This window comes from Centruroides vittatus, unplaced genomic scaffold (assembly GCF_030686945.1).
Source record: "Centruroides vittatus isolate TY-2023 unplaced genomic scaffold, ASM3068694v2 contig_1427, whole genome shotgun sequence".
NCBI classification, from domain to species: domain Eukaryota; kingdom Metazoa; phylum Arthropoda; class Arachnida; order Scorpiones; family Buthidae; genus Centruroides; species Centruroides vittatus.
Genome location: NW_027120893.1, coordinates 159366 through 176907, shown reverse-complemented (window position 1 = coordinate 176907; position 17542 = coordinate 159366). Strand labels below are relative to the sequence as shown.

General features: G+C 30.1%; 1 protein-coding gene across 1 annotated transcript in view; it reads right to left on the bottom strand.

The window, feature by feature from the left end:
- The window catches only part of LOC136968288 (transcription factor BTF3 homolog 4-like), a 32786-nt gene that overhangs the window by 10892 nt on the left and 4352 nt on the right, over positions 1–17542 (bottom strand). The window contains exons 2-3 of the mRNA XM_067262289.1: positions 4074–4129; positions 838–951 (exon numbers count right to left, since the gene is read on the bottom strand). Of these exons, the coding sequence (XP_067118390.1) occupies positions 838–951; positions 4074–4127 (168 nt within the window). The 5' untranslated portion in view covers positions 4128–4129. The remainder of the gene's footprint in view (positions 1–837; positions 952–4073; positions 4130–17542) is intronic.

Genomic DNA, 17542 nt, shown 5'->3' with positions numbered 1-17542 from the left:
GAGGGGTTTATAATTGCCATTCAAGTTCAGGTAATAAGTACTAAATAAAAACTATAGAAAACACATCTTAAAGGATACATCATTCAAAAACGACTCTTGCAGAAAATGTCACATTCTGCCAGAAACTATACAACATATCATTTCTATTTGCAAGCTCTTAGCACAAACAGACTATTTACATGGGCATAAAGTAGCAAATATAATACATCAAGAACTTGTACAGGAGCACAGATTATTAAACATTCAGGTATCATACTACAAATAAGCAGTATTAGAAAATGACACAAAATATACTATGACAGAGCCATAATCACAGATAAAACAATTCATCACAAAAGACCTGACATTACTCTCATTGACAAATACAGTAAGATCACTTATAGATATCTCTATTCCAAACAATCATAACATAAAAATTGCTCACACTGAAAAAAATCAACAAGTACACTCCACTTGCTCAAAAAACATGACAGGTATGGAGGATGGATAAGGTATTTATTGTATCTGTTGTCCTCTCTTCTACTACTGTTATATCACATACACTAAAGTCTAGAAACATCAAGCTTTACTAAAAACATATACATGGCACTACAGAAAGCTGCAATATTGAACACGTCACATTGTTAGGAAGTTCCTAGATATTGATATACACACACACCAATAACACAGCTTAATGTTATACTTGTTTGGGTAGCTATGCCTTAAATTTAGTCTGACACAGCACTTGACATCAGTATCAGCTGAGCATAACATTTGCAACATAATAATAATTACTTAAAAATTCATGATATTGTATTATAAAAATTGAAAATTAATATTTTTTATATTAATTTATACCTCTTCAATGCCAGGGATATTATTTACTGTAAGCTTTTTTAAGGAACTTTGAAGTTTTTTATCATCAGTTGTTGCTGTTCTATGAACCACTTTCTTCTTTCTACGTGCTGTACCCTAAGAAAACACAAATTAGTTAGTTACATCCATTAGTATAATTAATGGAAATTCATAAAATTTATCATTTAAATATTTTGGAAATGAATACACTGCATATAAATGTGCTAATTACACTTATAACAGTAATAAAAATTTTTGAATATTTAAACAATTAACAAATCTCTTTTATACAAATTAAATCTATTATTTAATATAAAGTTGTTTATAATAGAAAAGCAAATCATGTAAGTACTAACAGTTAGAAAAAAACTATCAAAATGATTAGTAAAAGGAAAAATATTAATATAACTATCAAATAGTAAAATATTTTCTCTCTTCCTATTTTAGTATCATTGAAAATGCCTTTAGAAAAATTTTTGAATCGTTTCATTTAAACAGTTATAAAATATTTAAATGAGAAATTTTAAATATTTTACAAATTCTTATTCAGATATATTTGATCATGTAAATTTCTATATATTTAAAGTTTACAAGAAATAATTCATTAATATCAGACTCAAAAAGACTAAATTAATTGTAATTCATGCTACATTTGGCATAAGTTTACTTTGTCATCTAACTATAATAATTTACCTGTAAAATATAATTCACCCAAACACACCGGGTCAATACTATTCAAATCTCCTGTAAACCTTGTAACCGGTGCAGTCAAAGTTCATACGCGAACGTTTTCGGCCCCCTCACTAGAACCTTCTTCAAGCGAAATTCTCTTTTTCGACCGTTAAATCGAATAATCTCCTCTTAACGGATAAAATTCGAATCGTCAAAAATTCCGAATCGAACGAAACCGCGTGCTATCCAATATTCCAAAGTTTTCGTAAGATGTCGCGTGCTTATCTTTGTGACGTAATCATCTAAACGCAATCCGATCGTAACTTTTTTCGATGCGACTTCCCCGTAAGAGTCTTTTATTATTCATTCGGCCCCCATTGTTTCAAATCGCTGTCTTGAATCTAGCGTGGCAGGAACTAATTCAAGACAGCGATTCGAAACAATGGGGGCCAAAGGAATAATAAAAGACCCTTACGGGGAAGTCGCATCGAAAAAAGTTACGATCGGATTGCGTTTAGATGATTACGTCACGAAGATAAGCACGCGACATCTTACGAAAACTTTGGAATATTGGATAGCACGCGGTTTCGTTCGATTCGGAATTTTTGACGATTCGAATTTTATCCGTTAAGAGGAGATTATTCGATTTAACGGTCGAAAAAGAGAATTTCGCTTGAAGAAGGTTCTAGTGAGGGAGCCGAAAACGTTCGCGTACGAACTTTGACTGCACCAGTTACAAGGTTTACAGGAGATTTGAATAGTATTACCTGTAAAATTAAACAAATTACATACATTAAATACAAATTTTAATAAATAATATTAATACATAAAGTAAAAATTTTAAAACTTGGTTGACGGTATTTAATTTTTAAAAAACATACAAAATATTGTGAATATACACAGAAAAAACGTCCATTTGCATTCTAATGCAGAGGCAGAGCCTCTAAAACTTGCCTCCATGTTTGAGAATTCTTTTTTGGACTGTCACTGGTGAACAATGGAAAAGAAAACTAAAGCAAAAATTTGTGTGTATATTCGTGATATTTTTAAATAATTTTAAGTTAGACTAATAAGAAATTGGAGTTGTTTTCATTATTTAAGTTTAAGGTGTTTGAAAGTGTATTTAAAGAAGGTGTTTGAGTATTTATATCCTTTTTAAGTTTCTGAGGCATTTTCTACAATAAATAATTATCTATCAAACTAAAAAAAATTTCTTACTTGTATGTCATGGGAGACTGATTAAAATGTACTTAAATCTGTCTCATGAAAATATATTTATATCGTTTTTTTAAATATAAAAAAATTTATGATAAGTTTATTAACTATGTAAATTACTGTATATTTTCACAGATAAGACAAGGTATAAATTTTCGGCAAAAGTTTTATAGTTTTAGCATATATCTGTCCTATAAGACGACCCCGAAACTATCAATAGCCTATGAATTTAGTTTAGATCGGCGATCGTCATCATCTGGATAATAATACTGTATAGCGTATACAGAATTATGTCCTATTTGTAATTTTTCAAATGAACCAATTTTATTTTCTGCCTTGCTATTGTTGCAAATGTTCGCACTGATTCGGGCAATGACTTTGACTATTCACAAAAATGTCGTATGGGTTATTCTATTTTGTGGACATGCCCTACTCTCTATTAGTAAATAATTATGGTTTGTCCATTTTTTTTATAATGGTTTTAATTCATATAAATTTCAATCTAATTTTTTTTGTATCTGTCCTATAAGACGACCCCGGATTTTGGGGGCCTTTTTTTATGATTCAAGTATCGTCTTATCTGCGGACATATATGGTAGTAAACAATAAGAAGAAAATCAAATTAATAAACTATTTGCCTCTATTATATAATAAGATCAAATCACATTTATCTAGAAAGAAGTATTTTAAAATTTCAAAATGACAATGAATCAAAAAATATCAGTAATAAAAAAAAAACAAACTATTTTTGAACTTTGTTTCAAAGTTGGATTTTGAGAACAATTATATTTTATTACATTATAGTTATGAATTCAAAATCCAAGCACATTTAAAAGTTTACACAACTTAGTTTTAAAATTACCAATGTAAATATAATGACAGTGTGATTGATCTAAATTTATGCTTATAAGTATCATTACATTTAAGCTTGTAAACTATAATGCATCTTAACAATGATGTAAGTAAACGATTTATGTTTCCTTTCATGTGTTATTTCTTGTGTTTGTGCCTCAATGCATAACTTGCACCCATACTTTCCTATACAAAAAAAATGTTTTTTGTTGTGTGCTGTATCACCCCTTTAAGTTTGTCCAATGAGTTCTGAATCACCCTGTATATTTACAGATATCAAACACATACAATTTTGTTATTATAAATGTTCCGCTATAGTAAAATTTAATTAAAGCTTAAACAGTTCAGAACTATAAAAAACGTTTTATTTCAATTCAAAATTAGATATGATTTTTCTTACACATTAATCAGTAAACTATGAAAATGAGCCTATAAATGAATTTTAATATTTCTGAATTTAATTTTTCTAATAATATAAAATATAATTTTATATGTAATACCTTTCCTCCTATTCGAACTTGGGCCTGCAACTTACTTAATTTTTCAGCATTCATATCTGTAAAATAAATTTTAAATTGTTTACAATTCAAAAGCTTTAATCTACCATAATTTATAGTATTTATTAATTTTAACATTGTTTCTCCATGTTTTCATAAATCCTCCAATAATAGCTGATCTACTACTTGAGGGTAGTTATTATTTCAAGCTTTAAGGACAAAATGCAGTTACTAATTGAGGACATTTGAAGCATGCAATACCATAATGTCGTAAATGCCAAAAAACAAATTTTTCAGGAAAGGTAAAAACACTTTCTAGTGAATGAATTCATTTCAATTTTACAATAAAATGATAAAAAACTCACATGACTTACTCTTTGGTCCTTTAAACATTATGGCTTCACATAAATTCAACTTCAAAATACAGCCATTTACAGTGCCAAAATATCTTTTTTTTTTGCAGGAGAAAGCATTGAGTTTAGAATTCAATTCTTCAATAAACGTATTTAGAGAAAATTGCATTTACAACGTTATGGCATCGCATACTTTATTTATTATTCAAATAAAACCAGTAACTTATTTACATTGTTACATATATATTTAAAACAATAAATTATAATAAAAAATGTCAAAATTCTGTACTAAAATATTTTACACTACACGATTAAGCAGACAAATATTTTTCTTACTTAACATTAACACTCAATTTAGCTAATTTATTTAATTAATTTAATTTGCTTACATATGAAAGAAGTAAAACCCAAACGGCAGCTTTTCTCAAAGTTTATAGTATATTTATATTAATAAAATTAAAATTTTTTCTAATTATTGATCTTTAATATAAATACAATTTATATAAACTTGCTCCACTAAATTTTAGTTAAAATTCAAACACTAATAATACAAAATTGCTTTGTCATATATATATATATAATATATAACATCTCAAAGCCCGAGTAGTATATAACTCCAGACCAAACGATCGCCTAAATATCGGGCTATAACGTGGCTAGTTAAATGATTAGAATAAAGCAATTTGACACTAGAGGTAGACGTTAGGCACCATCTCTTAAGAAAATTATGCTTTTCATACTAATATGGCAAATTATATAATAAAATATGTATTTAAATGTAATAAAAAATTTGTAATCATTTTCATATTAACCGCTTCAACTACAAAATTAAATGTCCAAAAATATTTATGGACAATTAATTTTGATTAACTAATTTTTTTTATAAAGGCAGAAAATAATGATTGAACAAATTAATCATAAGAAATATGAAGAATCATTATATAAAAATTTATTAATTACACAATTTTTAGATTAACTGAATTAATTTTTTGTTTCTTTAATTACAACTAGATTTATTTAACAACTATTTACAATCTTACGAAAAGTTAATGCCAAAATTCTTTCAAAATATTTAAGCTAGACATTAGCTAAAACGTTCAAAGCTTCAAACCAGTCTTAACAATCAGCAAAAATTAAATTACTACTCAATCTAATAATGATTAAAATATTAAAAACTCAAAAGAACAAGGTTCGGGGTTTTCAGGTTTTCCAACTTTCTCAATAAATTTTTCAACAAACTTTTACTACTTAAGTATCATAAACTGACTTTATTATGAAAACGAAAATAAATTATGTCACTCCTGAAAAGACATCTTTGATATTTCAAATGCTATTTTGAATTATAACAGAAATGTATATTGGTTTTTAGCCCAAAAGCGAATTTTTGTGAAAAAACAGTACACACGTTTTTATGTATTGTTTTTTCAGTGTAAGTGTTTTCTATTTTAACCTGTCAGCTGCACACTCGATAATCCGAAACAACACTGCTGTTGCGTACAGATTTTGTGGTTTTTAAAGTGGTTTTTCAATTTGCGATATCTCGCTTAAAAATTGTAGTAGATATAATCTGTTTTCGGTTTTCTATCACGTACATATTACACTTTACGATTGTTAACTTCAAAATATTATGTATGTTTAAAAAAATTAATAAAATTTAAGATTTTAAAATATTTTAAAAAATTGTTTTTTTTTTTTTTATAAATTTTCCATTAATTTGTTACATATGTTACTTAGACATGTATATTTTCTGTCAAATAAAAAAACTGCAGCTTTCTAAATCAACGTAGAGAAATAATACGGCCTATAGATTATAATGCCAATCGGCGTGGGGGGTGGTGGCCTTTCTAAATCTAGGTTAATACACTTTTATTATTGATGATGTGTATTTGATTCTATTTATACGTTATTTAAACTATTGTATAATAGAAGACTATAATAAGCGATTATCATTTTATTATATTAACGAGTATACATGTATATCTTATGTATTACGGAAGTACCACCATAACCGGAAGTACTTTGTTTTCTGAAAGATTTATGGCTGAATGGTTTTAAAAAACAAGCTTATTTGTTAAATAGGATAAATATACATAAAAATTTATTAAATTTATGCTAAAAATAGATAAGAATAACAATTTATAATTGTTTGTTTACGTTTGTAGCTGACAATGTAGCTTGAAGTTGGTATAACTTTTTCCAAGATAGTTCCCACCCCACAAACCCAAGTTGATGCTTATTGGTCAAAGGATAGTCATTTAGCTATAATATACCAATTAGAACTTAACAGGCATGCTAACTAGGATTTTATTGTCAAATGAACAAAAGAAGGGTCTCCCATAGATTTAACATGGAATGGAGGAGTTTTGTGCCTAAATTTAAAAATATGGGGTGGTAACAAATATCTTATTCGTTGAAACAGACTTAGTCTATGTAGATAAAAGCCAATCAGTGCTTAAATCGCCACCAACTAGTTAATTACGAAAAAAAATTGACACTTACTCCAACTGGAGTACTCCGCAAACAACTGGTTAATGAAATTTATTATAAGATTTGCTTGCATTCACTTACTTCAAATGCTTTATTTTCTAAAGTTTATTTATGTATACAAATCTATGGAAAATCTAAAGAAGCAAATAAACAAAAGTTTGAGGATTTTTGAAATATGTTTATATTAATAGTTATGAAAATATCTTAAAAAATTTCAATGAAAATCAATTAAGCTTTCCTTTTATCTATCAATATTTTTTGTTTCTATTAATTAAACATATTTGGAGTATAATAAGCCTGGTTCATTACTTCTGGTTAACTATGTTTTTTGTAAATTAGTATTACAGGCAAGCAGCTTTTAATAACATTTTTATTTCTTTACCATATTTATTTTCAGATATAAGGTAAATCTAAGACACTAAAATATTTAGCATCTTTAATTCTGGGCAATGTTTCCTCTAATGTGGGTATTTGGAATTATTCTGTTTTGATTCTGTAGGATCAACACAGATTATTACCTTTCCAAATGGAAAGGTAAGAATCTATTTTATCATAAAAGAATTTATTCATTCTGGTAGTTCTTCTACTGATGCAACAATACTCAAATCTTTTAACTGCGATCGGGCTAGATATTCAAATATCTAGCCCGATAGAATCCGGCATTTGGTTGGAGTCTAGCTTATTAAATAAAAACGGTACAGAATGCAGTAATAGTACAACAGTAGTAGGAACATAAAATTACACATATTACAAATAAAATTACAGCAACCTCAACAAAAGAAAAACAAAATAAGTGTTACACATGAGATGAATTAGAATAAACCAAAATACCCAAACAGCCTTTAAAATGCAGTCCAATTTATATACGTATCAAACGTTTTCGGTCAAATTAACTGACCTTCATCAGGATTGAACAAAAATTTTTGCCAAACGGAAAATTCTAGAACATTTTAAAATCCTAAAAACCTTCGCAGATTCGATTGTGCAAGTCCATTTGCTCTTTTAAACTTGTACAGCTGCCGCAAAGGTTTTTAGGATTGGCAATGTTCTAGAATTTTCCGTCTGGCAAAAGTTTTTGTTCGATCCTGATGAAAGTCAGTTAATTTGACCAAAAACGTTTGGTACGTAAATAAATTGGACTGCATTTTAAAGGCTATTTGGGTATTTTGGTTTATTATAGTAAGTGCAGTTAGAGATTTAGAGATGAATTAAAATATTACAAATTTTTTAGTAATTTAATTTAATAATAGAGACAAAAGTTTTACTTTTCTTGCTTTTGGTGAAGCAAGTTCATCAATTATTTTATCAAAATTAATTTATTTTGTAAATTCCTGTTTGATTGATAAAATTACCATATTTGACAATTTTTTCTGAGAAAGTGATGGTCTTAAATATAAAATAAAAAGCAACAGTGTCTATATCTGTCTTGTTTCGCTGCTGATAGAATGTATTTTCTTACAAATAAACAGGTATTTGTTTCGTTTAACTGGTATCCAAGTGAGTTGTTTCCATAACACTGTCTCATAGACCACCTCCATCCTGAGCCAACCGCCTACACGCGACTGTTTGCGTTATTAAGTTCCATTGAATAGAAAGAGCCATTGCATCTTCTGTGTCTAGAACAGGACACAGTGGTGTCATCCAGACAAGAGCATCAAAGAGGTGCTGACCCTAGGGTCATATTATCACACAAGGAAATGAGTGTATCAACTGTAAACATCTGACATAAATTGTTAGTGTGTTTAAAGTACACGACAAACATTGCAAGATACACTTTGCATTTTATTTTTATTTTTTGCAATTTATTAATTTTCATTTTTCAACAATTTGGTGCCCTTTCCCATTGTTCAACTGAGGCAAGTGTCTCACCCTTGTCCAGACTCTGATGCTTCTGTTCCCTTCTTACAATTTACTAATTTATTCTCAACTTTTCAGATGATAATCCAGTCTTTGTTTCCTTTCTTTTTATGCTTAAAACTCTTAATAATAAATGTGTCTAAATCCTGTCAATCAATCATCTTCACTAACCTCTTATTTTTTTTTTATATTTGCAACACTTTAACTTATAAAGAAATTCAGTTTTCAAACATTATTTTGTCAAATGCTGAGAATTTGAATCTTTGATGGATTTTATGACATTTTTGTCAATAACTAATAAAGTAGTCCTAGAGAAAATTCGACCACAAATCTCCTTGGAGGCAATGATTGTACGCTTGAGGTTAAAGTTCTTTGGTCACACTATTCATGCTGACTCCCTGGAAAAACAGATCATGCTGGGAATGGTAGAGGGACATAGGAAAAGGGGAAGGCAACGTACCAGATGGTTGGATAACATCAAAGCAGACCCCAGCCTGGAACTCAAATACCCGAAAGACTGGGCACTATACAGAACTCGCTGGAGGAAACTCGTCTATGAAGTCACCAATAGTTGTACACGACTCAATGGTTAAAGAAGAGAAGATGATGACATTTTTGGCATGTAAAATTACTTAATGTAAAATTTCTTAAAACTTTCATTCCTTTGATATAAATTCTGTTTGTTTGTTTTATTATCATCATTCTTAGTTCTGATTTTATGATGCTTTTATTAATATAATCTAAATTTTGTTCTCATCATTAAAATTTTTAGATACTCTTTAGTTGCTTGGTTAGCTTAGCACATATTCATAGCCTTATCTGATATCAAGTCGTTTTCTTAATGAATTTTTAATATCATAGAATAATTATTATCTTTTATTAATTTTTCAGATCAAACATGAACTGTTCGATAATTTTGGTCTGTTTTAAAAAATAAGTATATTTTTTTTTACTTATTTTTATTTTATATAGCACTTTTATTAAGCAAATTTTGATATATCCAGTTAATTGCCCAATTTTTAATTTCAATTTTTATTCAATAATCAGCTAACGTAAGCAAAAATGAATTTTTTTAATAAATATCTGTAAACATGCGTGATGTAATTTATAACTACAATCAAGTCTGCATAAGTCATCATAGGTATAATTAGACACCGCCAGTGAAGTAGTCAGGTTTCTGTGGTCCCGACTGACTTACATAGGCATTAATGTTAAAAAAAAACTCTGGTTTACTTGACACCGTTTAACTCATCACCTCAGGATAAATTGACATTTTTTTCTGTCCCACACTCGTTTAGACATCTGATAAGTTGACTTCCCTCCTGAAAAAAATGATTTCATACCACACAGCTTAACATCACAGTAGAATCAGATTTTGTATTTTCTCATCTTTCATTCATGCGTTATTTGCAGCACGTTTCACATTTCTGTTAGAAATGAGTATCCGAAATCTAACAACGCTTACGCTGAAGGAAAAATACAAACTTGTATATGAATTTTAATGTAATAAAACTTTGCAAGCCAAATTTGCAGAACAAGAAAACTTTTCAAGAACAACATTGGTGAAAATTCTGAAGAAAAAACAGAAACTTTAAAAGCTTTTTCTTGGGTCTTCAAAAATGCTCTGGTATATAGGCTAAAGCAAATTTGTTTATCAAATCTTCCTGTTTCAAGACGATACTGAAACAAAAAGCAATGGAAATCGCTGGGTACTTGGAGTAGAAACCAACTTTAGTGCCAGTGATGGATGGCCAGAGAGATACATTGCATGTACTGTATGCACTGTATTTTTGTAATGACAGTTTTGTGGTTTTTTTCAACTTTGTTTTAGTCATCACATCGGATAATTCGACACATTTCCACTTTCCCTCGGGGTGTCGACTTATGCGAACTCGACTGTATTATTTCTTTTGATAAGATCTGTACAAAAAATAAGGACTGAAGAGGCATCATTAAGACCCGAAATGCATATCTACATCTAATAATAAAGCCTATATCAATAAGAATTCCTTGTGTGATGTAAGTTACTGAAAAAAAAGCCAAAATTTTAGGCTTTAAAAAATCCACAGAAACTAATAACAGAAATGATCAATTAAAGTATATTTCTTTTAAGATATTTTTGATTGGGTCAGAATACTAATTGAATTTTGCTTTTACATTTTCCAAATTGTTTTTCCTCTTCACTAGTAAAAATAAAATCATATACAAATATAAAGCTTCTTCACTAGCCACATACCAAAAAAAATAGATGTCTGCCTTTCACTTGACTTTTTGTTCAATTCAGTTGCTTCATGTAAGTCACAAACTTTTGTTTAACCTGTTTACAGTTATCCTACTTCCACTAAAGTCAAGTTCTTTTGGTTGTTTGAAAGATAGTTCCATTTTGTCCTCAATGTAGGCTTAATTATCAACGAAAATTCAACTTATCACTTCCAATACAGGTTATGTTTTTCTTGTTTCTTGTATTAGGTTGTCACATGGACTTGAGACAACCATAAGGCCACACGGTTATCATAACAAAACTTATTTTAATGTAGTATAACTGCTGTTTATGTATAGCGTCCTTTTAATCCAAAAAAATGTTTCTTGGTAGACGATCTCACAGCTTTCCCGTCAGAAAACTATGGCTTTATTTCAAAAACTGAATTACAAATGCATTTAGGGTTGGTTTAAGTTTCCAACCCCTCTTCAGTGCTGTTCCAAAAAAAAAAAAAATTACCAAGAAAAATTTTTTGATTATAAGGACGCTATATATAAAAACTTATTTTACTATTTCTTACAAATATATCTTACTTGATCTATAATGGAACACCTTACACCTATGCTTCCTGACCTCTTTTCCAGGCAACCCAAAGTGACTACTGGCCACCAGAATGTTGCCCTTAGTTATGTCACAGTAAACAACTATATCTAAGGGCAAGAGAAGAGCTACAAAGAGTTGCAGATGTAGCCTACTAATTTCAATGAGAGCCACTGGTTGTCATAGACATAGCTAGTTCATCATCAATCAATCAATCAATATGTTTTTATTTACACACAAAATTGTACATATACCCGGCCCTGCAATGAGCATTACTGAGTAGCAAGAATACACAAAGAAAATGAGTTTTTGCATTGAATAGATGAGCAGGTAGTACATTAATAGAAAATTCTGTGTGTGAAAGCATTAGAGAAGTTTAACAAATTCACAGAAGACAACAATGGGATGTCTCACGACAGGTTTAGCGCGTGAGGTAGAGAAGGACAATATCAAGGCAAATCCAGAAGAAGTGCGACAGACTTGTCACGTGTAGAATACATTGAAGGATAGAACAAAAATATATACAATGATAAAAGTGTACAATAATCAAATATACAGTAATAGAGAGTATACAATGATACAATATAATATATACAATGATGATAATAGAATATGTACAATAATACACAGTGAAAGTTAGTTAAAAATAGTGTTGTGAGTGACATAAGTAATCTGCCTTGCAACACTTTTGAAGGCATTGTAGATTTCTTCGGTGGTCCAAATGTCGGATGGGTTACATGGCCAACCAATCCCACGCTCCTCCAGTAGTAGATGTAGTTGAAGTCGTTCTCGGTCAAAAATCACACAATGAAAGAGGTAGTGCATACAACCATCCTCAGTAAGACAGGCTGGGCACTGTCCACTGGTCCTACGGATGAACCTGGCTAGGTAACTGGCATATTTGCCGTGATTAGTTAAAATCTGTGATAAGCAATAATTAGGTGTGTACCATTTAATACTGAGGAAAAATTGCAGGTCATAGCTAGTGTAAGAACAATTATTTATGCTTCTTTTAATTTTGTTATCCTTCACCTGAAGCATGAGGGACAATCTGGAGAGAAAAACATCACTCGCTCAGATGATCATGCAAACCATAACTAAAGATAAAGAGCAAATTCAATCAGAAGTTAAGAATTCTGGGCCACTTAATTCATCTATAATCTGTAAATCACATGGACTAATATCTGAGATGGAAATGTTAGTGAAAATATGGTGCAATAATCAAATAATAAAGAGATGCTTGGTTGACCAGAACATCATTTGCAATAAAGCAAGATTGATATTTTCTTGATTAAAAGAGAATGCTGGTGAAGCTGTGAAGGAAGAAAACTCTGTTGCTAGCAAAGGCTGGCTTAGTAGATTTAAACAGCAACAATGCTGTTTAAATCTACTAATACTGTTCAACACTATTTTCAAATGATGTCCCAACCTCGTGGTTGGCACAGCATTGTAAGTAGCAGAATAGTAGAAAGTGCTGATCCAAATGCTGCTCTCTCTTTTCTGGACAAAATGAAAATATTAATGGAAGGAGGAGGGGAGGCAGTTACTGTGCTAAGACCATCCTCAATGTGATGTAGCAGGCTTCTTCAGAGAGAAGATGCCAAAGATAATATTGATCACACACAAAGAAAATTCATTTCCCGAATTCAATGTCACAAAAGTCTGATTGGCAGTAATAATAAATGGAAACACATCTGGTGGTTGAAGCCACTCCCTAATCTATTGATCCTAGAGAACTAAAGAATAAATCTAAATATGATTTCCCAGTGATTTAGAAGTCTAATTTTAAGACAGGTAACTGCTTCTGTATTTGAGAACTGGTTTTGCAATCAGTTCATTCTCAATATTGAAAATTATTGCTAAGTTCAGAATCTGCCTTTTAAAGTAATCTAATTCTCGATAATGCACTGGGTCATCTTCCAATAACTTTGGTTGATGCAAGAGTGAAAGTGGTTTTTCTTACCTCCAAACATATCAAGCCTGGTTTCACTTAATGATCAAAATGTTTAAAGCATATTACATGCAACATTATTTTGCTTATTTGAAAGCCAGCAATGAATTGCTTAACTTTTCTGGCAACATTTGGCGGTGCCATCTGTTATGATATTTTATTAAAAGAAACTTTTAATATTTTCAACTATTATAAAATGGCAAAAACATTAATTTTGAGGGTAGGAATGGATTTTATAAAAAAAATTGTAAATATTAATAATGAGTAAAATCGTTATTAATTTAAGTCTGACATTTCTGGAGATACACAGGACCTTCTTTATCTCCCCACTCCCTTTATCTTTAATCACCAAAATAATATCAATCAACCTAACAAACCAACCTCCCTGCAAAATTTCAGAAATTTTTGACACAAAGCACGAGTTAAGCTTCAAAGAGAGTGAACAAAATTGTGTCCTCCCAAACACACATACATAGAAAAAAAATCCCTAAATTTTTTGCATTTCTTGACATTTTAAGATTGAGAGTCCAAACCTGTAAAAATCTGGGAAGTCATTTTTTGACTGATCACCATACTTTCCCTCTGTTATATTTAACAGCTGGGAAAGTAAAAATGAACCAACATCAAAGACTTCTGGAAATCTTTTAACGTCTTTGATTCTGCAAGGATAAGGAAATTCACAGGCTGAAGTTAGGAGAAAAAAAGACGATAATGAAAGATGTGTAAAAAAAAGGCTTTGACCATTTTTTCATGAAAATAGTGAAACTCCAGAAGTTGATCATCTTCAAGCAATACATGAAGTGGTCACATCACAGCTGGATTTGGAAACTAACCATAAAGATATCATCAAACCATCAAACTGTTAGAATTTTAAAAACTCAAAATTAATAAAAGTTTGAGACTAAACAGCTGTGGAAAAAGATGAGAACTCATCTTTTTCCACAGCTGTTTAGACTAAAACATACTGCAAGATGGACTCTCTATTAACACTGAAGAAAATAATAAAAAACTGACCAAAGGACTCTGATTAAATAAGAGTGGTCTAGGATTCTCAAAGAAATTAATTCTAATGAAGAAACAGTTGCAACAACCAGACAAGGTATAAAAAGACTTATCGTATTACAAAGAAATTTTTCAGGAGAAAAAGTTCTTTATTGTGCCAGATGACCATTCTCAACTTTATAAAACTATCTTCTAATTTAATTTTACTATATACTTTCTGTTAATTTGATTTTTAAAATAACCATATAACATTAAAATTCACTTGAAATACGAGTTTTATTTATTGATTTGATAGCCTAGAACAAATTATTGTACTACTATGTATTTAACTTTAAATATAGTAATGTACTGTACATAAATCCATACCTGAAATCACATCATTTTTAACTTACTGTATGTCAGTTCTCAATTACTTTTATATTCCAGTTATTTTAAGGGTTATCACACAAAGAGACTTGAGACCATTACAGTAATACCTCAACTTACGTGAACCTGGAGTTACGCAATTTTCGAATCTCGTCGATTCGTCTTTTGTTTGAGCGCCACGCAACTCTTCATTACTCACTCCCCCACACTATTGTTCAGCTTATATGTTCGGATGTGTCGTGCAGAATTGACGCATAGCTACAATTTATTTTGCGTTATTTATTTCTGCATGTTATATCTATGGAGACTCGAGAGACTCTACTATGTCATCTAAACGAAGTAGAACTGGTTCTTCTGCATCAAACAAGAAAATAAAAACTTTATCTTTGAAATGTAAAGTTAACGTTATTAAAGACTTTGACACAAAAATGAAAATTTGTGAATTGGAAAAAAGTTTGAGCTACCAGAATCGACGGTCAGAACAATTACAAAAGGTAAAGAAAAAATTCTCGAAGCTGTGAAAACTTGACAGAAGGCCTCAGTTCAATTGAAAAGGGGTTACAAATTTTAGATAATATAGACTCCAACGAAGAGTGCATTTCTTCTACAAAATAAAAATAAAAAAATTATTAGCATGCTACGAGGAAATTTTGCGGGAGAAAAAAATCTTTGAGCCGTCAGACGAATTTGTTAGATTTTATGAAGCCTTCTACATCAAAATAACTTTGGTTTACGATTTTAATAATATAATTTGTTATACATATGTATTATCTAAGATTTTATTAAACATGTTTTTCTAACTTATTGTTTTCTTTAGTCTTTGGCCCCAATTAAAAATAATTTGTATGTATTTATATGCGAAATTATACCCCGACTTACGCGAATTTGACTTACGCAGTTATCGCTCGGTCCCACCTATCGCATAAGTTTGGGGTATTACTGTATTGTAAAAAATATAAATAATTCTACAATAATTTTAATCATCAAATAACTTTAAAGGTTATTCAAAGAGGTAAAAGATCAATGGGATCGGTATTATATCTAAAATTCTTTTTTTTTTTTAATTTAAAACTCTAAAAATAAAAATTTTTAGTTTTAAATTAAAAAAAGAATTTTAACTTTAAAGGTTCCTAAAAAGTAATGACCAGTATCATCATTTTGAATTTATCCTTGTACATTTAAACCTGCGGTTTCAAACTTAATTCATTCTTAAAAGTTGTTGAAAAATCAAAACAAATTTTCCCATAAGAAACAATATAAAATGGATTAATCTGTTTCTGACTCCCAAAACAAAAGGAATTTTTTTTACCTTTCTAGCTGTATTTCATGCATAAAAATGCCTATAAAGGCAATATAATATTATACTATCTATATCTATATTTATTCTATATACAGTATATATATTAAAAGCAAAATGTTTCATCCCAACAAACCAAAACCAAAACTAATTTTACAAAGTGCTATAAATAGACTCAACTCTGCCTGGATGAAATATAACCAAATGAAAACAGACAAGTACTCTATCCACATTCCAAAATATTATGAACTGGCTATCTATAAGTATTAATAAATATTAAATATTATATCAATATATTTTTGTCATTTAATTTAAATTCTTTAACACAAATTTTTGAATGCCATTTATATTACATCAATTATATGCCATTTGTGCCAATTGATGTAATATATGTAATATATTACATCAATTAACATGATTTTTATCAAGCTGCAATTTGAAAAAATTGTAGATCTATAAATTCCCACTGTTCATCCATCTGCCTTTCCTTAATCTCAAGAATGGATTTAGATAGATGAAAGTCAAATGATGAGACCAGATATGGAAAGCGTAATAGCAGGAGGTCCCAATTAAGTATATAAGAACTTCCAACAAAAACCAGAAGTCATGTTATTTCAATTTAAAAATTTTCCCCCAAAAAGTATTAGATAGATGACTGGCATGACTATTGTTAAAGAGAAAAGTATGATGTACAGGAACAAGCCACTACTAATTTGAGGTGAAGAGCATATATTTTAAATTAAATAAATTAAAAATATAATTAAAAATTGCAACCCAGCATTGTGATGATGTCACAATAAATAATTACTCATTCATTAATTTGATTTAAATTTAACTGCAGCATGTACCAAATAACAGGAATAGCATCTTTCCCACATGACAATTGATAATGTAATTTAAATAGCAACATCATTGATGATTTGTATCATGATGTAATCTTGGCACCACTAACTTCTCAATCTATAGTCCTGTTGTTGATTGGTTGGGCTGTCGACTTTCTTTAACATAGGAAGTATGAAGTCAGCCACAGACGGTCAACTCCCCCAAGGCCAGTTGATCGCTTCGCTAGTAAGGCCGTCCACCAATTCTCTCTGTCTATTGTACCGAGCGTATAGACGCTAGTTGATATTTTCTCCGCTTGTGACGCTGACGATCGGTGACCATCCATCGTCAGCGTTTCAGTATAGAGGAGTTTGGGGACATCGTTGCGTTAAGTATTTTTCTCATTAATGCAGGATGAAAACTTTTGACAATCAAGAAATGAGCAGCTGCAAACGATGTTCCCTAGTTCGTGAAAAAAAGCATGGGAATGCTTCGAAAAAAGCGAAATAATAATACAGTATTTTTCACACCTTTATT